The following is a 24,929-nucleotide window of genomic DNA, read 5'->3' as shown; positions in this document are numbered from 1 at the left end:
AAATTGCCCGTAGTGTCCTAAAAAGTAAGGTTAAGGGGGGGTTGTTGGGTTACGGGTATAGGGTGGATACGTGGGTTTGAGTAGGGTGATCATTGCTCGGCACAACATTGAGGGCCGAAGGGCCTGTTCTGTGCTGTACTGTTCTATGTTCTATTGTCAGCTATTGAAACTTGTGCACACATTCTTCTGTAAGAAAAGCTTGCAGTGCAGAGATACTGGATGATCTTGTGAAAAATGAGTGTGATAATTGGAAGATAATATGCCTTTTGGTGTTTATGTTAGCTGAACGAACTGATCTCTAATGCCAAGTATGGAATTTTGGTAGTTTCTCCAGATTATATGCTAAGTATTTGGTTAAGTTGAATTTAGTTGGAAATTTGAGGGCTTGCCCAAGTACTTTGTTTTTGTTGAACTTCAAACTTGGGTCAAATAGCGTTATGGACCAAACACGCAATCTCTCAACCAAGCATCTTAACCAAGTTACCTCAAAAGTATCGAAACCCTGCCATTGAGGGTATCAGAAGCTCTGTTACATATAGTATCCAAACTCTGCAAAAGGTATCAAAACTGACGACTCTGATCTAAATACCACTTGTTCAGAGGTGAGGTGAGGTGATCAGACACGTTTTTGGTGGACCCCAATATCCTCTCTGGGTCCCAACCTGTGGCACGGCTTCTTACAATGATTATTCCTGCAAGCTATCGCCTTAGAAGTCTTTTCTCCTTTTAATACCGATCTTGGTCATGCTTCCAGTCACGTACTCACAGGACAGCACTAATTAATGAATGTCCTTGAGTCACAAATGCTCTAAGTCAGGACTCACTCAGGGGTTGTAATTCTCTCAGGACACGCAGTTCAATCATTGTCTGTTCCTGTGCTCCGACCCAGGCTACACATCCTGTTCTTCACTGCACACCCCTGCGGTTTATGTTGCTTATGCTGATAGAGATGGCCAATTCATCAGGCTTTGCTGGTGTCTTCACTTTGCGGGTGTCTTTATGAATATCCACCAGACCACACGTTCAACCAGGTTCACTTGGTTATCATAGAATTTACAGTGCAGAAGGAGGCCATTCGCCCCATCGAGTCTGCACCGGCTCCTGGAAAGAGCATCCTACCCAAGGTTAACACCTCCACCCGATCCCCATAACCCAGTAACCCCACCCAACACTAAGGGCAATTTTGGACACTCAGGGCAATTTATCATGGCCAATCCACCCAACCTGCACATCTTTGACTGTGGGAGGAAACCGGCGCACCCGGAGGAAACCCACGCACACACGGGGAGGATGTGCAGACTCCACACAGACAGTGACCCAAGCCAGAATCGAACCTGGGACCCTGGAGCTGTGAAGCGATTGTGCTATCCACAATGCTACCGTGCTGCCCAAATGCTTTACCTGTTACTTGTTAAAGTGGTACTTCATTGGCTGGTCCATCATTGGTTGTAAAGTATTTTGAGATGCCTGGTGGTTGTGGAAATCTCAAATAAATAAATAAATAATTTATTTATTTTTCTATGTCCATGACCCAGATAAATTGCATTTAATTATACCGCACTCTGATTACGGAAAGTTCTCCCCTTTGGATCGCTTTTGTTTCTGGAATTAATTATTTTGTGTGATAGCTATCCTATCTTTCCCCTGCAGTGCTTAAAGATGGAACTTTGCTTTCCTTTCAGATTGCGATGTACTTATAGGATGGAATCTTGAACATAGTTCAGAGTAATTTAAGATAATTGTTGAGTGTCCTCTCAGCTTGTTGCATCATTTCTTAGTTTGTCAAATTCTTTAAATTTCACTCCCCGTGAAAACCCTCTTTAGTCTGCCAACATTTTCAGTTTGCACATTGTTGAAGATTAAATCCCCACTTAAACATTTTGGTGCAGGAGACTCGACTACTTGAATGCACCCCTCCTATGCCGAACACTGGTTTATGCTGTACCCAGAGGTTAATTCTGAATGCTTATTTCACTCACTATCTGTCATATTGACTTATTGTGTAAACACTGCTGTCACTGGGACACATTAAAACTGAGCTTTCACACTAAATTTGTCACTTTGAGCCTGAGTTTTGAAAGGTGTTTGCTAAGCTCTGCCTTTTATGAGACATTAAATACAGAACTACGGCTTGGTGATTTTACTGTATTATAGAGGATAAAGGCTAATGTCTGAAATTAACTGTTTGGCAGTGTGGAAAATACAAAATTCTTCCACAGTGAGGAAAGTAGATAATCTAGCAACCAATTTGAGGATCTTCAATGGAAGATTGCACGTGTGTGTGTGCATGTGAGACGGGTGGGACTGGAATTGACTGCGCATTAGCCCAGGGTGCCTTAACATGACACAAGAGATGGGTAGAGACTGAATGTTGTGCAATGAGTAACTTGTCTCATGATCGCAGTTCATCAGGAGTAAGTTATCATTCTCTCAGCTCACTTGGATGGATATAACTGCAACAGTTTCGCCAAATCCAGGGCAATGTCTGGAAGTAAAGATAGTTTTAAGTGATCTATGGTTGTTCTGTTGGATATTCGAAATAAAGTGCAGATTTGAGTGAGTTCAGTATAGTGTTTCTGAGTAAAAGGGGCATGACTCAAGTTAGATTCTTGTTAAACAAAGACGTTTGCATGTATGGGGATTTTTTTTGCTACAGTTCAAACTGTCTGTGCCTCAGACGTGCAAAGTAAATTCTAACTTGGAGAAAGAATGAGCTGTTGCTTAGCAATGAGGGGCAATATTTTAGGTTGAGTTTAGTTTTAAACTGAAACTATAGCAGTCGGAACTAGGAAGTCCGAGGGAACTGCTTTGCTAGAAGAAAAGCCATACCATGGAGTAAGGAGCAAGAAAACAGAAGCTAAAGGACAGCTAGTTCTCGACTAGGGAATGATGAGAAGTTTATAGGAAGATTGAAGTAAAAAGGAACAAAGAGAAATAAACATTGAAACTTCATTGAAGGTAAGAGCTTGGAAAGTCAGACACCGCTGTGAAAAGCCTCTATTTGAAGCACTTCTAAGGTTGGTGACATCTTCTTGCAGCCTGTAAAGTTAAAAATTTAAAGTAATTGTGAAGCATTTGGTGGTTGGATTCCTGAGAAACTGTGACAAGTTTGAAAGCTGGCTATTCCAAAGCAAAGGAATACTGGAGAGTTGGAAATCCTGCTGGTGGATCCTTGCTGAAATCCTGCTGTGGATCCTTGCTGAGGGAAAGCATTGTTAAGAAGATTTTAATGTGTGGCTTTTCTTGAGTGCAGTTTGGAAAAATCCATGTGACAATCATCTGGGAGGATTTGAGAAGAAATCCATAGAAGATTGATTTGAGTGGCATCTGCCACTTGGTTTCAGGGAGGGGCGTTGTCTAACCCCAATTGTAGCTTGTTGGATTGCAAGGGCTGATTCTTGAAAACCTTACAGCATAACACATATTTTGTAATCTGCATACATTTGTGAAGATAAGTGCAAGTGAAGGAGTAGTGTAGTCAAACTTTGCATGTGTAATTTGTTTTGTTAAAGGCTAATTGACAGTCCTGTGACTTTCACTTCATCTACGTTTTCCTAAACACAAAGTAAAAGTTACTGTCTTTTGAGCCAGGGTTTCATTCTGGGAATTTTTCATCCAGAAGTAGTACAACTGGGATCCTAACATCACACAATAATCAAAGAATATGAATATTCACCGTACGTTGTCAATTATGTTAAAGATACTAAAAGTACAATCAACAGTTATTTCAAGCCAAACGTGTTGGCGTTGCTGTCTGCAGTTTTACTTTTCAATGACCACCAGTCAGATACTTACTTGAATCTCTTGAAGCAGTACTCTGACCAAGTAGTTACATTTCCAATTGAGCTCTCTGCTTCCAGTAAGATTACACTTCAAATCTCCTGCAACTGTTCCACTGCTGCAGACTCCCTGTTTACCATCGGCGGCAGCAACCTCCAGGGTTTCATGTTCTTTAACACTGGAACTCTTGTATCGAAGCTGCCCATCTCTCTCTTGTACTTGTGCACAACTGTTCCACTGCTGCAGACTCCCTGTTCATTATCGGCGACAGCAACCTCCAGGGTGTCATGTTCTTTAATACTGGAGCTCTTGTATCAAAGCTGCCCATCCCCCTCTCGTACTTGTGTCCGACAGCTTTCCTTGACCTGACGCCACAGCTTCCCTGCTGCTATTGCAGCACCCCCATAGTGCTGCCATGGCTCCCCAGCCCTGCCACCGCCAACCTCTTGTCATTCTGGATCTTGGTTCAGTTGATCAGGCCCATCGCAGTAAGCACTTTTGTCTTGAGTGTGCGCATTAGTGGCAAATGGGCAATTTTGATACTGACAGCACTCAAACCAAAAGCTTGCTGACCTTCACAGCCTAGATTTTAATGCATCTTCAGAACAACTCTTAAATTATGCAATTCTTTTCTGGACTAGCAAATGTAGAGAGCTAGTTCCACAACTCGCCTTGCATCATGATCCTCTTTTATATTGTGTTATAGATGCTCAGAATTCCAGAATTTATTTATATGAACAGATGTATTGTTCTGTAGTCTCACACTTCGAGCAGCAACTGCATTTCCAAAGGTACTTGGCTGTAAATGTGTCATGGGACATCCTAAGATCATGACATTTATAATTGCTCGTTCTTTCAGCTGATTGTTTTCTCTCTTGGTCTTTTCATTTAAACATTTTTGTAGACTATACAAAATGTTCGAATTTAATCAATGCAAAGTGCTCTTCTCATGCAGTCCAGGTGGAACCAGTCACTTACCTGTATGGGGAACTGAAAGGTTTGGGGTCATTTATTGAGGATTTCATCTTGGAAAAGTGCTTATAGCTTACCAATATTATAGATCTCTACTGCCGGGGTCGAAGTGTCCAGTGTTGTAGTTAACCTTTTTGTGGCTATTTACTGAGATTATTGGAGATTGACAAAATAGTCTCTCTAATGAGAGCACTGGAGATTAGTGCATGGTAACCACTGAGGGCACTGGAACAAGGCCAAGGTGCAGCATGGGCTGGACTATCCTCTCCTTCGCAAAGACTGCTAGTTCCACTTGGATAACCTGGCCATCAGCCATCTCCTACGAAAACACTCACCTATGCACTTATCACTGCCAAACTATTCCAGTATTCTTGCTAATCTCCACCCTTAATGCAAAAACACCCATAACCAAACAACTTCCCTACATGTTCTTTGGCGACACATAGTGGCTCCCGGTTCTCCAGTGCCTGAAAATGTAAATTCTCATGTTTTGTACTTGAATCCTTTCAATGCCTTTTCATAAACTCCTTCAGCTCTATAAACCTGCCCCTATTTCCATCTCCCATATTGGCTTCTGGTGCATCATCTATTAGCCGTACCAGTCTTTTAGCTGCCCAGACCCTGTTCTCTACAATTCACTCATCATTGTTGTTTACCACCTTCTCTTTGAAAACCCTCCTTCTTTGATCAAGTTTTTGATGACCGTATCTCACATCTTCTACCGTAGATCCACAAGCTCTTGTTTGAAGTGTCTTGGGAAGGTGCTTTAGAAATATTTTGAGTAATTGTGCATGTGTAATAAAGCTGTAGGAGTTGTATGCTGTCCATGGTCCTGAACTTGTTGACGCGTCAACATTTTTACTGGGATTTCTCAATTCCTCTCGGTCTTTTCCCCTTGGAATCTTGAGGGACAAGGCAGTTCCCTGAGGAAATGTGACCTGTCCCCCAGAGGAATAATAATTGCTTGATTAATCTTGATGAGAAGCTTTGCCCCATCTGCTGTGTCGCCCATTGGTGTCCCAACTTGCTCCATCATGTGTCAAAATAGTTGTCTTCTGCGTAGCTGCACATTTCTTCAGCCATTGGCTTCTATTGGTGCAGGATTACTGCAATGAACTTTTATCGATCTGAAACTGTAAACGTCCTCTCATTAAATTATACCTGATTGCCGTGATAACTGCTGCATTTGCTGCTCGGGAGGAACAAATTATGAATTTGATTCACAGTAAGGCAAACAACTTAATAATTGAACAGCAAAATTGACAAAGTGGTCAGCTGTTCTGTTCATGTTCCAATTTCCCTGCAGAGAAAAATTAGAATTTATTTTCTTAATATTTAGTCAGTACTAGCGTAAGTTTCACCTCCACAATCCAAATATGTGCAGGGTAGGTGGATTGGCCATGCTAAATTGCCCCTTAATTGGAAAAAATGAATTGGATACTCTAAATTTATTTTTTTTAAAGTTTGAAGTTACAGCTGGCAATAATTACATTTTTCACACATGCACCTTCTATAATATATTTCTATTGTAATGCTTGTCATGGTTATTTCTGCACCATTCTGTCGCACTATAGATTGCTAATACCTACCTTTTAGTTTATTCTTCCTACATGACTTGGCTTAGGTTGCACTGTTGCTTACAGGTCTAATAAACTCTGTAAAATGGGAGTTCAGGAATGGAATACAACTCATCTTAACTTGAAGTGAACTTCGCAGCTATTAAAATGGCACAAAAGCTGACATTTTAGTGCAACACATGTTCTATTTGTTGTACGTGCAGCCTTGTATGAGACGAGTATGTAGAAATTCATGTGTACCTGATTCTAGCCGAAATCTGCTGCATGTGAATTTCCTCCTTTGTATTGCCTCCAGATGGAATCTGTCTTCATAAACTCTGCTCATATATATAGATACATTCCATTTCAAAGAGCAACCTATATTTTTATTACATTTATGCAAATGATGCAATTGCAGATATTTGCCCAGAAATTTAAGTCTAACGCAATGCAAAGTCATCTGGTGCCTGCATGATGGAGCAGTTTCGGCCTGGGATGTGTTGCTAAATCTTACAACTTTATTTCTGTGGTTTGAAAGCTTTTCTCTTCACCTGGCCACCAAATGTTGCTGGTCTCTGAACCCAAGGCTTTGCAACCCGACAGCTGCCAGGTTCTCCTCTCTACACCTCGTTCCACCCCATCGCTTCCCAACCACCCCCTCACTTCCCAACCACCCCCTCACTTCCCACCGTGCTTTCAGTTTGGGCCAATCAGCTGTATTGCCCCCCCCCCCCCCCCCCCCCCCCCCCCCCCCCCCGGGTGCCGCTGAGCAGACGTGTGCCACCGAGAAAAGGAACAACAGAGGCAGAAGAACCAAGAGTGAAACAACATTCTCGGAGACAGTGTCCCACTGGTTATTTACACCTATTCCCCACCCCAAATAACGGCTCTGTATAAGCGTGCGGCACATATTGTATCCGGACCTGTCAGAAGAATAATATACCTAGACGCTGTTACAAAGGATGCCCTTGACCATCAAAGTAGAGTTTTGGGGAATACCCCAAGCCATGGTCAACTGGCAGGCTGCTACTTATCTGTCAAGGTGAAGATCACCATTGTTCTGGATCTTTGCAACACTGGATCCCTCCAGCAAACACTGGTTATCTCTGCAGCATAAGGCAGGGTGTTGTACAGGTCTGTATTTGCCAGGCGATTGCCCTTTTCTGCAGAGCATCATAACTCCATGAGGCATGTGACATCTCTGGAGTAAAGGGGAGGGCCATTCGATTCTGGGTAATTGCTGATTTCCCCCAGGAAGCAATTGACCAAGCCCACTGGTGCTGGAAGCACAAATTCCAAATCCTACGCCGGGCAATGATAGGGAGGGTTTCCTTCTTTAATGTGAAAATTATCTGTAAAAGGTCTCGGCAACACCACCTGCGTTTTGTGTAAACCTGTTTCGGGCAAAATTTCACTCCGTGTAGTGGCTGGGCAATTGCCATGCAGGAGATTCCAGGGCTTAGTGTCTCAGTCTTGGCTGTCGATAGATTTTATTTACAAATTAGTGAAATTATTTGAGTTGGGGGCTTTGAAGGAAATGTTCTGTTTGGCAGGGAGATGGATTCAAAACTGGGTGTAATTCAAATGGATCACTTCACCCAGTTTCTCAGCATGTCCTGAGCTCACCTGTTTCAAAACCTGGGCACTGGCCTCGCGTTCACCAAAGTGCTTGAATCTTTTTACTTCCGTCTCCTCTCCTTCCTCTCCCTGTTTCCATTTATATTTTGTTTTATTAGCACTATCCACAGGATGACTGACCTGGACTGCTTTATTTGTGAAAAGGCTCATGGATCACTTGATTCAGGGCATTGCACAGAGCAAATAGCAGATTTGCTAATAGGCTGCACTCTTAAAAGAATGCATTAAAGTTTAAAAATAACTGTGCCAGACTAAATTTAATAACCACCCTCTGCCTGCTTGTCAGGTTATTGCTTGTGTAATCTGCTCAGCCACGGGAAAATTATGTGGGCGACAGGTCACGTGTGCCAGCTTGTGTCCAACACAAGGCAGTGTGATTTGATTGGCCAGTTCTGGGATGGAGTGCTCAGACGTGTTTGAGGATGGCATAAAGACGACTGGAAAAATTACCCAAGGGTTTGATCAGGCTTGTACAGTCACAGCAGTGTGCTTATAATAATAGGACCCCTTAGGTTCAAAAGCTGTGCTGTACAATCCCCACTGTTAATCTCATTGCTATACACGGTTCTCGTAGCATTCTTTTAAGTCAGTTGAAACTAAACAGCTTTGATTTGTGGGGGTGGGTAGTGACACTATTGGATGTTAACAGCGTGAATTGATGCTTTCTGTTCAAATATTTTGGTTGATTTTTTTTTAAGTATGTAAAGAGGCTGAGGGTAGGCTTATAAAAACACTGAGCATTCCAATTTAATCTGTGGTGTACGTTTAAAAAAATAAGCACTTTGTGCATATACGGCATGATCCATAAAATCACTGCCGCTTTGATTCTGATGATGTGGTTTCACCAGCTTACAGCTCCAGTGATCTTGACATGAAAGTACCTTGCAGGGATGCTGTCGGGTTCATGACTGCCAGGGCATGTAATGAGTTTCTCGCTGCAACAAGCTACCCCTCCCCCTCCCCCCTCGTGCAATCCAGCATACCATTGCCTTTGTGTCTCTGCTGTGCTTCTTATCCTATGGAGGAGATGACATTAGTTGCACTGCAGCAGGTGGAGCTGCTGCAGTGTGTTCAGTTCATCTGACTCTGGCATTCAGACCCGTCTGAGACTCTTTGCCTTGGACAGATTAAGTCCCAGACAGAAATGGCCCCCTTGGAAATGAAGACAACCAAATGATGGCAGATTTATTGTGAAATCTTTTTTGGAGCGTGCATCTGCGTCAGAAGGTGGACAAGAGTTTGTGAGTGTGTGTTGGGGAGGACATGGGGAGGAGAGAGAGAGAATAAAAGTACAGAGAGGAATGCAAGTCCACCCAAGGAGCTGTCAGAAGTGTGGATGCCAGAGATGGGAGTAGATGCTGAAAGAGGCTGTAAGTCGCTCTTTACTGAGCCGTTCAGTCCCTCTGTAATCTGTCATTGATCAGCCTGGAATTAACATGTCTCCTAGCATCAAAAACTTGGATTGTTTCTCTCCAATGCTGTGTCACTGTAAAGTGGCGTGTACCAACAGTACTGTATCACTGATGTTTGGATGTAAGGTGGGTGAAAATGGCATTCCTGCATGAGTGTTTTATATTAAAATACAATGCGAATCAGTGGTGCATGTGTAAGTTTTTCAGTGTGCACAAACTGATGTCGATATTAGTTCCGTAGATAACGAGCCATCCCTTTTGAATGGTGCTGACACTGTATACTGCAATTCAATCAATGGGAAATCGGTGCGTTCGACTGTTTAACTGCCTACAAACTATTGAATGTAAAGTGGGACATAGCGGCAGCTCATCGTTATGAGAACCCGTTAAAACGGGCCTTTATCTTGCTGCTTGTTGGCAGAATTTGATGGCCTTTTTAATTTTGTGGCGTGAAATTCAGTTGCCTGAGCATTAGTCTTGGTTCATGTTCCCTTCAGGATTTTATTTGTGCAACCTTTCGACCAGCAATGAGGACACGCAATCTTTGAGATTTTGTCTTTAGGTCCTATAATGTTTGGATGCACACTGGATTTTTAGAATAATGCCAAAGGCAGTTTGACATTCTAAAATGCTTGGGTTCTTTAGAATTCACTCAAGATCTAGAGAAAAACAGTCGCAAATCCTTGAAATTGGGAATAGTTTTGCATGCAGTTGCTTTTTTTTTGCGGTTCTGTTTGATCAGCTGAAAATGCTGCAGTTGAAGGCTCTTGTGTTCTGAAGTCAGTTCATTAAAAACTAGAAGGCAAGTTTATTCAAACAAGTCGGTGATTAAATTGATTTTCAGCCGTAATCTCATAAGTGTGATAATTTATGCATGACTGAACAATGTTGCAAATGTCGTAGGCATCCATTGCTGGTTCTCAAAATAATTCCGTTTAAATTGTAGGCCATTCAATATGTCTTAGTTCCGGTACACTATGTTCAAAGAAGTAAAATTAAAATGTTGGCAAAGTTTGCTGGCCTGAAAAAGCCATTGTGTTCTAAAGCTACCATTGGCTCCCTCAGACAGGTACGGCTATTAAATCTGATTCCCAGAGCAAAATATAAGTTTTTATTTTGCGGTACTTACTTTTTGTTTTGTAATTGTCCTGTGCAAGTGGAGATCTTTAATAATAATAATCTTTAATGTCACATGTAGGCCTACATTGCAATGAAGTTACTGTGAAAAACCCCATTTGTGTTGTGCAGCAATCTGCCCAATGAGTGGACATATTCGAAAGTGAATGCTGCCCTTTAAAACAAAAGGTCTTCCTTTTTCCCCATCCCTTTATCTCTCTGCAGTGGCTTGTGACCAAGAACTTAATTTGGTGAACAGTTGTAGAGGTGGCGAGTAACTTTGGTTCAGTATGCAAATGCATTGTAAGATGCATGTGACATTTTGAAGCAGGCAGTTGAATCTACAGTTAGATTCAAAGTCTGCTTGTTGATATGACATGGGGTCGTGGTACAGTTCAGTTTAAAAATAAACTTGCAGGACTGGTCTGTCATCAGTTTCAAAACTGCTGGAACTGGCTAGTTCAGTATCTTGGATAGGTCTAACAGTCGTTTAAATACCATACATCTCCTGTGTGAGTCTTCGATGCTCTTGTGCGGTGTATGTATCGGCACTCTACTTTCATGATAGCTGGATCCAATTTTAACTTTGGAAGATATAGTACAGTTCACGAAGCTCCAATCTGTACGTGATCATTACTGGGATCACCTTTCAAGTGCCTGTGGTTGAACTGATAATACAACTCATCAGTACTTTCCTCTTGTAATTGTTGCTGGCATGTTTCCATGGCTGTTTGTGGCTACTTAGTAAACCAGCAAGGTACTTGATGCATAAGCTGAGAGTCCGTATCAGTGAGTGATTTGACAGTAAGGATAGCAGAGCTGAGTTGGCTGCTTTTTGTTTTGAGAGAACTTGCAAAGTTTATCACCTTCATGGCCATACTTTTCAAGTTCCTTACCCTTGAAGGGAAACACATCAGCTAATTGGCACATAGGAAAGCCTGACAAATAGCAACTATTTTGGGGTTTAAAATAGAAGCAAATTACGGACTATGCTGGAATCTGAAACAAAAACAGAAAATTCTGGACAATCTCAGCAGGCCTGACTGCATTTGTGGAGAGAAAAGGGAACTAACGTTTCGAGTCTGGATGCCCCTTTATCAAAGCTATTTTTGGGCCTGTTGGCTGGAGGATCTGTGCAGTTGGCACCTCAGTTTAACATCTCTGACCTCAGGAAGCCTAGCTTATTTGTTGAATCCCTGGAGGATGGCTTGAACTCCTGACCTAACAGGGGTGAGACTTACGAAGCCTGGTAACTACCCACTCTCTGCTTTTCCAGCAGGTAGCAGTCAGGAATGTTTTTTGCTTCCTAGCTGATATTTTCTCAAACTGGTTGCCATTTCCCATTTTGCAGACCCAGTTGAGGAGGGGTGTAACAGGACCATCTTGGATTTATCATAGAACCATAGAATTGCCACAGTGCAGAAAGAGGCCATTTGGCTCAAGTCTGCACCAGTCCTTGGAAAGGACACCCTTTCTCACCCAACACCCCACCCTATCCCTGTAGGCTGGTTTAGCACAGTGGGCTAAATAGCTGGCTTGTAAAGCAGACCAAGGCAGGTCAGCACGTGAGTTCAATTCCAGTACCAGCCTTCCCGAACAGGCGCCGGAATGTGGCGATTAGGGGATTTTCACAGTAACGTCATTTGAAGCCTACTTGTGACAATAAGCGATTTTCATTACCGTTTGAACACTTTAGGAGAAACTTTAGCATGGCCAATCCACCTCGCCTGCCCATCTTTGTGGCTGTGGGAGGGAACCCACCCAGGCACGGGGAGAATGTGCAAACTCCCCACAGTCACCCAAGGCTGGAATTGACCCCAGGTCCCTGTGCTGTGAGGCAACAGTGCTAACCACTGTGTCACCATGCTGCCCTAATGTTGCTCATTATTTCACTTTGTGATGCAATTGTCCATTCAGCAAGAATCAGAGTGGTAAGGTATTTATTTTTAGGGAAGTCCAAGTAAAAACTACAGCACTTAAAAAAAAAAATAGGCATTATTTATGCTTTCTACTAGCCGTCTTCAGTGGAAGCTAGGAGTGCGCAAGAGCTGATTTTATAAAAAAAACAAGTGAGCTAATTGTGGGCCAATTAATGACATTGTTTGTTTGATCATCGTTGCAGTATTTTGAATTATGATCACTAAATATTCATTAAGATCTGCCAAATTGTGATTAGAGCTTTGCACTGTGGATTAAATTCCAGATGAAAAGGAAGTAAAGCACCACAGACCAGTTGGTAACATGAGACTTGTCTCATGATGAATAGCATTTTTTTGAAGGGTGCAGACAAATCTTTACGATTTTGCTCTGACAATCTCTTTCTTTGCTATTGCTTTTGTTTTGTATTTAGTTGCCTCTGTTATCAAGAAATCTCCTTGCCTAATGAATTGTCCCTGATAGTAAGTTCTGCACAATCAATTTGTTGTGTTTTTTTTCCCTCCACACCCTCTTCCCAAAATGTTTGTTATGATATAATAGTGCTACCATGCTATTTGATCATGTTGGTCATCATTACTGGCCTATTGTTTAGTATTTTCCATTATTGTTGCCGCACATGACTGAACAAGCTGTATGGTCTTTTAGTATCTCCAGGTTTCTGACTGACTTTTGGAATATTAAAAATAGAATTATTATCATCAGGGCATGTTTAACCTGAATGTCGGCAGAGCTTTCCTTTTATACTGGTAGTGTTTTGACACTGGCTTTCAACCAGAAGATTTTTCTTCCACACCCATTAATGTAAAAGCTTTTCAAACCCTATAGGCAGAACACTTGGTTTTAATAAATTCACTTGTGTTTTATTGTTGCTTCTGAAATTTTCACCAGTATTTTGTGATATAGTCATAGAGTCACAGCACAGAAAAGGTACTTTGGCTCATCACTAGGCAGCCAAAAACAGCCACCAAACCATTCTAATCCCATTTTCCAGCTCTTGGCCCATAGCCTCGTATGCCTTGGCATCGCAAGTGTACATCTAAATACTTAAATGCTATGAGGGCCTCTGCTGCCGCCACTCTTTCAGGCAGCGAGCTCTAGACTCTCATCACGCTCTGGCTGCAAGTTTTTCCTCCCGTCCCCTCTAAACCGACTGCCCCTGACTGTAAATCTATGCCCACTGGTCGCTGATCCCTCCACCAATGGGAATAGTTTCTTATCTACTTTCATCGATGGCCCTCATAATTTTATACATCTCAATCATGTCCCCCATCAGTCTCCTCTACTCCAAGGAAAACAACCCCATTCTGTCCAATCTCTCTTCATGGCTAAAACTGTCCAGCCCAGGCAATATCCTGGTAAATATCCTCTGCACCCTTTCAATTGCTATCACATCCCTCCGAGAATGTGGATTCCAGAACTGCACACAATACTTTACCTGTGGCCTAAACAACATTTTATGCAGTTCCAGCTTTCACTTCCCTGCTCTTAAATGCCTAGGCTAATCTAGCTTTCTTAACCACAGTATCCACCTGCTCTGCTACCTTAAAGGACCGGTGTATTGTGTTTCATGATTCCATCTGCTTATGCCGGAGAAATTATTAGGGAAACTGGGTGCTGACCTATCAATCTGAGCACGCTGGTGTGGGAATCAGCTGTCTTTGTCAAAGCTCATTGCGAGATAAATACGCATTGCTCCTCAATTTCTGAAACATTGATGTGGCTGGCACATTAGAAGCTGCCTCATGAGCTTGTAATGTGCAGAAGCCTGATGTGAGATACAGTGGACAAGGATTCAGACCTGGGGTGCTGTTACTTATTGGCTGTTAACTGGAACATAGAACAAACCATTTTATGTCCAGGTTCTGCAACCACCATATCTGTATTGCAAGGAGGAAGGCTATGATGAATTGTACTCCAGTATTTTCTTGGCGAGTTGCGCTGGCATGAGATACTTCAAGGCGCTGCTGATGATCGAGCAGCCAGCCTACCCCCATCTCTAATGGACCATGAATTTAACCTGAGACAAGGGAATATCTTGCAACTCTTCTCCAGGTGTCCGTGCAAGCCAGCATTGATCTACTGTGTTCAAGGTTCCTAGGCAGACAAAGAAATGATTTAACTCCAGAGAGCTCTTGCATTTACTTTAAAATGGCACAGCCTTGACTTCTCCAGCATGCCCCATACTCTTCTTGGTGATAAATGAGGCCTTCACCTAATGGAAAGGATGCTGTAAAAGGAAAGGATGTATTCCACAGCAGGCAAACAGAAGCTTGCCTTATGTGATGTTTTCAACTGAATTTGGGGTCTGTTAAAACATCGTGAGTGTCTGTGTTTCAGTCACTTTGGCAAGAAATGGAGAATATTCATTACGTTGCTTTTTCCAGCCTACAGATGGATTTGTGTTTCAGAGACAAACAAAAGTGACCATATCTTAACCAACCTTTCATTTTCTCCTCCCATTCATAACTAATTTTAACCTGTTCACCTGTGTTTGAAAGATTTTGCCTTTTAATAAAAACAAAACTTAAAAGTATCAATTACATTACGAAGTTTCTGCAATATTTGCTTCTGTGGAGGTGGCTGTTACTGGAGCTTAAGTGAAGCTCACAATTAATGTACCAATAAGACCAAGGAAATATCCAATATAAGTATATCTAATGCATGTTTCTGTAATGAGGTATGGATACATTTTCCTAAATATGTTCCATAGTGTAAGTCTGCTAGGGAAGGAAAAATCAAAGTCATCCATTTCAAAGAAAATAGTTTTTAATAACTGCTCAATGTCCAGTGATGAGTAAGTGACCATATAGTTTTGTATCTGCACTGCTGTTTGTATTAGTGTTGTGTTGTGTTGGTTGCAATGAGGATATCCATTATGGCAAATAAGACTGAAGATGTAAAATTGCTAGGTTTCTTGCTGAATGGTTGCTCGCCCTGCAGTGTCAGGGTATGGTTAATTTTAGATTCTAATTGCTGGTTGGGAATGCTGCACAAACGGCAGATTTTAGTATTTTTTAGGTAAAATGGTCTTGTGTATTTTGCCCCATCATTTGCCATTTAGTTCCACATTCCATTGCATTATTCACCTGTAAAATATGATTGATTTCGTATGAAGGGTGATAAGTAGATGGGAGTGCTTTTAGAAGACATTACTGCAGAGACATTGGAGAAGATCCTAAACCAAGGCACCAAACCTTTTAGTTTTATCACTCCCTAAACGGGTGTTTTTCAAACATTCCCCCCCCCCCAACCCACTTTTGTCAACCGGCTGATCATCTTCGGAACCCATTTGATGGTCGGCATAGGCATGATCGCCCGAAGGGCCTCTTTCTGTGCTGTAAAACTCTATGACTATGACTCAACACCTTCACGACAACAAGTAACTTGCAGCCAATGAAGTACGGTCACTAACCAGCACTGGGAAATTTCCCTGTCAATGTACTGTTCCCAGTCGTGCTACCCCTCCTCCTTGTACAGATCCCACTGTTCCCAGTCGTGGTACCTCTCCTCCTTGTACAGATCCCATTGTTCCCAGTCATGGTACCTCTCCTCCTTGTACAGATCCCATTGTTCCCAGGCGTGGTACCTCTCCTTGTACAGGTCCCACCTGCTTCAGAATCATTCCAATGTCTCAGAAATTTAAAACCTCCCCTTGTGCAACTTCTCTCCACTACTCATTCATTTTTTCTATCCTCCTATTTCTGTACTCACTCGCATGTCGCACTGAGTAATCTTGAAATTAATGCCTTAAGTCTGCTTTCCCAGTTGTTTCGAAATTGCTTTCAGGAACTCATTCCTCCTTTCTATCTGTGTTATTGCTACTGATGTAACCATGACCTCTGGCTGTTCGCTCCCCCATATGAATGTCTACAGCTGGCCCTTTCCCCTTCATCTCTCTGGTGGTCATCCATTGCCTTTCTGCCTGCACTGTCTTAACCTTCAGTGTGATCATCTCCCTAAACGTGCTACCTAAGTTGTTCTGTGCCTCAAGGGTGCTCAAGTTCCAAAATCCAGAGCTCAAATTTCTGCAGCTGGTGACAACTCCTGCACCTGTGGTCATCTAATCGGTTAATAGAATAGCTCTGCGGGAACAGCACGGTGGCGCAGTGGTAGCACTACTGCCTCACGGCGCCGTGGTCCCAGGTTCGATCCCGGCTCTGGGTCACTGTCCGTGTGGAGTTTGCACATTCTCCGTGTTTGTGTCGTTTTCTCCCCCACAACCCAAAGATGTACAGGGTAGGTGGTTTGAACACGCTAAATTGCCCCTTAGTTGGGAAAAAAATGAATTGGGTACTCTAAATTTATTTTAAAAAATAGAATAGCTCTGCGAATGGGTGATGTATTACTGACATCAGTAGTCATGTGCTCGAGACTCTGAAGCCGACCAAACAGGCAGCACTTGGGGAAGATATGCCTACTCAGCCTTGTATATATTGCACATGGTGTAAATAAACCAGTTTGCAACAACTACCCGAGCCAGGCTATTATCCCTCTACATAAAGGGCACCATATCGCAAGCATGTGAAACATAGGCCACGTGAAACCTACAGTCATCACTCTGGAGAACAAGGGCACGTGGGAACACCTGCAAGTTTCTCTCCAAACCGTATGCAAATTGACTTGGAAATATGTCACTGTTCCTTCACTCACTGGGTCAGAATCATGGAGCTTCTGACCTAACAGCACTGTGGGTGTGCTTACACCACCGTGCGTGTGCTTACACCACATGAAATTAAAATGAAATTATTGTCACAAGTAGGCTTCAATGAAGATACTGTGAAAAGCTCCTAGTCGCCACATTCCGGCGCCTGTCCGGGGAGGCTGGTACGGGAATTGAACCGTGCTGCTGGCCTGCATTGGTTTGCTTTAAAAGCCAGCGATTTAGCCCAGTGTGCTAAACCAGTCCCGACACATGGACTGCAGTAGTTCAATACCAGCTGCTTGAGGGCAGTTAGCACCACCCACCTCCTACGAATGAATTAATAAATAAGTGTTGCAGTATTGTCCAATACAATAACCAAATGTGGTAAATTAGGAATATGGATTGATAAATTAAACATTAGTAATGGATGGAGTTGGGCATGTGATCTCAATATTGACATTTGTATAACTTATGAATCCGTACTTAATTTGAGAGTTTGGTCAAATAGTATCAAGTTTTTCGATCTTTACATGTTCTAATTACTTGGTTACTGCTTATTGGCTAACTGCCAAAGGGGTGTGCAGTACAGATAAAATGTTGGACTTGAGCAACATGGAAACACAAGCATTGTATGGAGAGGGGAACTTTGATTGTCAGCTTGACAAGTTAAAGTAATTATCCAAGGCCAACAGAACAAACCACCACCAACTGGGAATATCATGGTGAAGGACAAACGGAATCCAACTGTGGGTAGAGTAGGGCCTGATCTAGTGTGTGAAACTCTGAGAGTCAAGATTCTCAGCAAACAATGTGCTGAAGTCAAGTGCCGCTCGCATCTGCGAGACAAAGCTGGAGGTTGTAACATGATGTACTTGTCTGTTGAATGCCATAATTCCAAACTTTGGGGAAAGAGGAAAGACTGCAGTGTTCAGAGAAGTAGATGCTTGGTATATGAATACACGCATGGCATATTTATGGATATTGTATGGAAAGCTTATTTTAAAATTAGTGCATTTAGCTAGAACAATATTGCTGTGGCTCATCAGTGATCCCCCCCCCCCCCCCCCCCAACAAAACACCCCTTAAGACCAACAGTACATTATGGAACTTTGTGCCCAGGTAAAAGACACCAGAATGTGGAAAACAGCATGCGATGGTTGGATCAGCATCAGCTTCATTTAGTATATTTAAATTGCTTTCTTATTAATAAAGGTTGAAAGATTTTACAGCATTATTCATGCATTTTGCTGCACATTAGTATTCTAATAGATTGAGGTGGTGCGTGGGGTAGGTGATGTTGGTTGGTGGGGGTGGAAATATGTGACAGGAAAGGCTCCCCAAATGTTCTTGGTGTTCAATGTCCTGCGAACTCTTAATTCTGCTACAGCAGTTTGAAACCCAATTTTGTTTTGATAGAGAAGGGACACAGTTGTTGCACGATTACTGATTTGTTACACTATTCGCAGCAGGTATGATTTCTCCATTCTGGAGGAAAATTAAGATGGTGAGATATTATTGGCCATTTTTATGCATGTCTGAGCACTGGTGATGCTGTGTACTTAGGAACAAATCATTATCTCCACTAGGAGTAGGGTGTGCATTGTTCATACTAAAGGGCTGATGGAGAAAGTTAGTCAGATTAAATTTTAGTGATTATTGAAAGTCTTCGAATACTTTATTACTGTAATTGTCTAATTGTTAAAACGTTGTGTGCACCTGTTCACACATCAAAACTTCAACACAGAGCATAACCTTGTTTCTCAGGAAGACATAATCACTAAATATCATAGTTTAGGAAAAACAAAGTGCGATCTGTCATCTGATACTCACAGATGTGCTGCTAGGTATGCCAGGAAAATGGGCACCAGTTCTATTAAAAGAATAAACTATTTGGTGTCAGATAAATTTTAGTATGGGCGTTACCACATTTGTTAACTGATATACATGAAGAGTTAACCACCACAGTTTAGAATATTTTCATTGTTGCCTCTTTACCTTGACTGTTGAATCACTTGCCCTTTGCTTTGCTTTCTATCATGCTACTCATCTGTCTTTTCATTATAGGTATCATTTGGCAATCTCACCATTCACCAATAACTTTTTCAACTGATAGTCTGATAACCTCTGTACCCAGTACTAATACAGATAAAAATTATTACTTGGTGAAATAAATGTCATGCTGAGCATTGGTATCAGAAACTGAACTGGATTAGCTATGTCATTTTTATGGTGTTATGACAAGTAACCCCCAGCCATTTTCTGAAAGTAATTGCTGTACGGTGGTTAAACTAAAGCAAAAATAAAAAGATATTCAATGGATTATAATAACTTCAGTGTATTGGTTTAGAAAGGCAGTTCTATTATCAAGGCCCTTTTTGAAATAAATTGTGACTTGGATTGCTTTGTATGTAATGTGGTCTCGGAAGGCAAATCACTATTTTGGGAGACTCGATGACATGAGTGCACAGTTGCATTTCCTGATACAGTGACCTCATTTTAGTGACGTTTTGTGTTCATGTCCAACATATGGCAGGATGGAAGTGAGTATAATTGATGCCAAAGAGGGAATAAATGACAATATTTGGATGTGGCATTGTTCAATGCTTCATGACCGTAATCATTTGTGAAGTATGATTTTTTTACTTGCTGTTTTGGTTTTCAAATGTAGTAAAATGTTGCCCCTCATCTCTCGACCTGTTCTTGCTAGTGCATTTGTACTAACTAAAATTGGAGAAGCTTAACGTTTGAGACATGCCATTCTGTGTACAGATTAGCTTAAATTTACAGTCATCAGACTTGTGTTGGTGAGAAGTTGCTTTGTGAAAGCTCAAAGGAAATCTCCTTTTGTGGAACAGTTCCATTTTCCTTTGACTTTCATACTAAATCCTTTCTTTTTTTAAATAATATTTTTATTCTCCTTTTTCACGTCTTCTCCCAAATTTGCACCTACCAACAATAAAAAATTAAGCAGCAATGAATATAATGTCAATCCTCATATCAACAACAATCCCACCCTCCCACCAACCCCCAAACAACTGCCCGCATCTTAACATAAACAAATAACAAAAAGGAATCCAGAATCACCCATAGTCACCATCAACACATACAGGATCTCTCTTCCCCCCCCCCCCCCCCTTCAATGTTGGATAATTCTTGAAAGTGGATAATGTCCATGAATTGTAGAACCCCTCCATCCTTCCCCCTCTGTTTAAACATGACCTTCTCAAGAATCAAGAATTCCAACAGGTCCCCCCGCCATGCCAGGGCACAGGGTGGAGAGGTTGCTCTCCATCCCAACGGGATCCGCCTTCGGGTGATCAACGAGGCGTACATCAGCGCTGCTCCCGATAGCCCCGGGGAGATACTCAGGGAGTCCAGTAATAATATCCTCATTGACGGGTTTCCACACCCGTTTCCAACCCTGGCTGGTCCGACACCCCGAATATGGCCTCCCGAGGGCCCGGGTCCAGTTTCAGGTGCACCACTTTACAGATTACCCTAAAAATCTCCTTCCAGTAATCCTCTAGCTTTTGACAGGACCAAAACATATGAATGTGATTTTGCCCCCCCCCCCCCCCCCCCCCCCCCCCCCCGGCAACGTTCACAAGCATCTTCTACCCCCTTCAAAGAATCGGCTCATCCTCACCCTCGTGAGTGCTCTGTATACCACCTTCAGTGGTATCAGCCCCAACCTCGCGCACGAGGTGGAGGCATTTACTCTCCGGAGCATCTCACACCAGACCCCCTCCTCTATAACCTCTCCCAACTCTTCCTCCCACTTTGCTTTGATCCCTTCCAGTGGTGCCTTCTCCTCTTCCAAAATAGCCCCGTAAACCGCCTACACTACTCCATTCTCCAGTCCCCCTGTCATCAGCACCTCCTCCAGCAATGTGGAGGCTGGCTCCACCCGAAACTCTGTATCTCCTTTCTTGCAAAATCCCAAACCTGCACGTATCTAAACATTTCCCTCTGCTCCAGCCCATACTTCGCTCCCAGCTTCTTCAATCCTACAAATCGATCCCCAAGAAACAAATCTTTAGTGTCTTAATCCCCTTCTCCCAGTTCCAAAAATGTCTGTCCCATTTCCCTCGCTCGAATCTGTGGTTCCCCCGAATCAGCATTTTCCTTGACCCTGCCCATAACTGGAAGTGTTGGGAAACCTTCCTCCAAATTTTCAATGAAGCTATTATTACCGGACTCCGAGTATTTCCCCGGGGCTATCTGGAGCAGCGCTGTTGCTAACGCCTTTGTTCCCGGCCCCCTACACAAACTCTCTTCCATTCTGACCCACTGGAATCAACCCCTCTGACCCAGCTCCGCACCTTCTCCACATTCGCCGCCCAGTAGTAGTACGTCCGGTTCGGAAGACCCAAACCCCCTGCCTGCCTTCCCCTCTGTAACAGCACCTTTCTAACTCTGGCCACCTTCCCTCCACATATGAACGAGGTAATCATTCCTTCAATCTCTCTGAAAAATGCCTTTGGCAGGAAAATCGGTAGGCATTGGAAAATAAAGAGAAATCGCGGCAACACGTTCATTTTAACTACCTGTACCTGACCCGCCAGTGACCGAGTGAGACCATCTCACCTTGCCAGATCAGCTTTCACCCTCCCCACCAAACTAGAAATGTTGCACCTACGGAGCCCCCCCCCCCCCCCCCCAACACCCGGGCAACCTGCACCCCCAGGTATCTAAAATGAGTCCCTGCCCCCACCCCTGGCCGAGACACCACAAAATACTCACACTTGTCTAGATTTAATTTGTACCCTGACAAACCCAAACACCTGAAGCAGCTCCAATATTCACCATATTGACAGTCTGTTCCGACACGTATAACAAGTCATCAGCATATAAGGACACCCTATGTGCTACTTCCCCCACACTCCCTATCCATACACCCGAACTACTTAACGCGATGGCCAACGGCTCAATCGCGTGTGCAAACAGCAGGGGGAACATAGGACATCTGTGCCTAGTCCCATGGTGGAGAGAAAAGTATCTCGGGCTGATGTTATTTGTGTGGACAGTAGCCCTCAGCTCCTTGTATATTAGCTTTACCAGTCCAGACTGCCATCAAGTACCCCCATTCTACCGGTCAAATGCTTTCTCGGTGTCCAATGCCACAACCATCTGTTTCCTTCCCCTCTGCCAGTGCCATAACCACGTTCAATACCCTTCTAACTTTCGAAAAGAGCTGCCTTCCTCTCACGAACCCCGTCTGATTTTCATTTATCACCTTCGGGAGGCACTCCACCAGCCCACCTGTCAGTACCTTGGTCAATACATTTGCGTCCACGTTTAAAAGCTATATGACCCACACTCCGTCGGATCCTTATATTTTTTAAGCAACAGGAAAATCGATTCAACCCCAAAGTTTGTGGTGACACCCCCTTCCCTATCGCCGCCTCAAACATCCTCACCATGAGGGCGTGCCAACTTATCCTTGAATTTTTATAATATTCCACCGGATACCCATCTGGCCCTGCCACCTTCCCCGACTGATACTAAATCCTTTCTAATAAAGGTTTATTTTTCTTGTCTCCTTGACCGTGGGTTATTCTTAAGCTTTCATGTAGTCTCTTATTTACAGTTTTAAAAACTTAGAGATACTTGTTAGCTTTTAAAAGCTAACCTTTCAAATGACTTGCTACGAAATTAATCCGGGATAATTATTGTACTTCCAAAATAGTTTTAGTCCATGTGTCATTGATCAGTCTCATTTTGAAATTCATGCCAGAGCTATATGTACTGTACTATCATATTGAGCATTTGTAAAGGAATTGCCGATATTGACTTCAGAGTAATGTTGTTCTCATTTAAATGCAACTATTTTGCTATAAAATGGAAAAGAAACTCCCCAAGACCTTTACTGTTCCTCTTGCTGCCAAGAGTGAAAAATAGGCCAGAGCAATGCTTGGTGGGAACATGGAGGTACAATCTGTTTAACTTGTCCACCTTCAAAATGGCAGCATTGGCAGGGATTTGGCATATACCTGTATACATGAATGTTTGTATACATTTGGTAAAATGGCAAGGTGAAAACCTGAGTCCATGTTTCATACTTTCTTGGTTATTGAGTGGTGATTGGTGTTAGGAGTGAAGTAAGGTACATTGTGAGGGTAGGTTTATATCTATTCAGTACAGGTTGAGCATCTATTATCCGAAATTCCGAAAGCTGAAGAATTCCAAAATCTGCACTTTTTTTGAGTGCTGACGTGATGTCACAAGTTGGAAATCCCACAGGGCTCCCAGCTGATGTACAGTTCCCAATGCTTGGCACTCGTGCGCCGGGAATGCGCCGTTATCTGCGGGTCTTGACCAGTGAAACATGCTGGACTGAATGCTCAGCATGGTCCCTCCAACTGCGGATAAAATATCTTTAGTGGGGTCGCTCAATTGGCCCCTTAATGCCCCCTCTCGCACTAGTAAAATACTACCATGGGGATGGGTAAGCACCAGGATGGTGCCCAATTTTGTGGTTCCATCCCTGGGGGAACCGTAAAGTCTCGCCCTAGTTGGTATTATAAATTCTCAAACAAAATAATTTTTCAGGATTTTATGGGAATAACTGAGGAGAATTAAAAAGATAAAATAACATCACTGAAAATTAGGCACTTGGTAATTTTTAAAAAGTTAATTAAAATCTGAGTAGAAATTTCATTAACCTTGCATTTACCAGCAGAATTTAAAACAAAAATAAATTTAGAGTACCCAATTATTTCTCTTACCAATTAAGGGGCAAGCTCGGCCTCAAAGACCACACCCTCGAGCACATTTTCTCCTTCCGGCGCCAAGTCTTTGTCTGGCCCGGGAGGAGGTCCTGGAAGGGACCTTTGAGATCCCATTTGGGGACAAAACCTACCGCATCTTCTGGTTCGCGGCCGGCGTGCAGTACCACGCCTGCAAGAACGTGCGGCATGTTAGAAAAAATTGCCCCACCTCTAGCACTGCCGCTGATGGTGCCGCCGCCGCCTCTACTTCCACTGGTGTGGAGATGAGGGGACAGCTGCGTAGCCGGAAGGCTGAGAGGAAGACCAACAGGGCAATTTGCCAGCGGTCAGGTTTGGATCCTTCTGACCCTCTGACCCTCTGACCCTGACTGACCCAGTGCCTCTGGCTACTAAAGAACAAAGAAAAGTACAGCTCAGGAACAGGCCCTTCAAGCCTGCGCTGACTATGCTGCTGGTCTGAACTAAAATCTTCTACGCTTCCAGGGTCCGTATCCCTCTATTCCCATCCTATTCATGTATTTGTCAAGATGTCCGTGAAACGTCACTATCGTCCCTATTTCCACCACCACCTCCGCAACGAGTTCCAGGCACCCACTACCCTCTGTATAAAAAAAAACTTGCCTCGTACATCTCCTCCAAACCTTGCCCCTCGCACCTTAAACCTATGCCCCCTAGTAATTGGCCCCTCTACCCTGGGAAAAAGCCTCTAACTATCCACATTGTCTATGCCCCTCATAATTTTGCAGAGCTCTATCAGGTCGCCCCTCAATCTCCTTCGTTCCAGTGACAACAAACCAAGTTTATTCAACCTCTCCTCATAGCTAATGCCCTCCATATCAGGCAGCATCCTGGTAAATCTCTTCTGCACCCTCTCTAAAGCCTCCACATTCGTCTGGTAGTGTGGCGACCAGAATTGAACACTATTCTCCAAGTGTGGCCTAACTAAGGTTCTATACAGCTGGAACATGACTTGCCAATTTTTATACTCAATGCGCCGGCCAACTTACTGGGATGCAGCCGTTACGCCTCACCCTGCCATCACCCAGCAACACCCTCAGCACAGTGACATTTCGCCATCGGACGTCGGGCCCAGTGACATTTCTGCGCAGGCCCCTCTGGGTGGCGGTAGTGAGGTGCATGACCT

The 24,929-nt window shown here is 43.2% G+C and overlaps 1 protein-coding gene across 29 annotated transcripts in view; it reads left to right on the top strand.

Moving 5' to 3' along the window:
• LOC119976166 (disks large homolog 1) overlaps positions 1-24,929 on the top strand; it is a 426,844-nt gene that overhangs the window by 114,605 nt on the left and 287,310 nt on the right. Inside the window, exon 1 of one of the 29 annotated variants that reach the window (XM_038816421.1) lies at positions 8,936-9,484. The exons of 27 other annotated variants lie outside the window; for them this stretch is intronic. In XM_038816421.1, the coding sequence (XP_038672349.1) occupies positions 9,383-9,484 (102 nt within the window). In that variant the 5' untranslated portion in view covers positions 8,936-9,382. Of the gene's footprint in view, positions 1-8,935; positions 9,485-24,929 lie in introns of those variants that run through there. One more of the 29 variants, XM_038816424.1, reaches the window with a different exon arrangement.

Source organism: Scyliorhinus canicula, chromosome 13 (assembly GCF_902713615.1).
Source record: "Scyliorhinus canicula chromosome 13, sScyCan1.1, whole genome shotgun sequence".
Classification (NCBI taxonomy): Eukaryota; Metazoa; Chordata; class Chondrichthyes; order Carcharhiniformes; family Scyliorhinidae; genus Scyliorhinus; species Scyliorhinus canicula.
The sequence above is the reverse complement of the archived record's forward strand: the minus strand, read 5'-3'. Positions and strand labels throughout refer to the sequence as shown.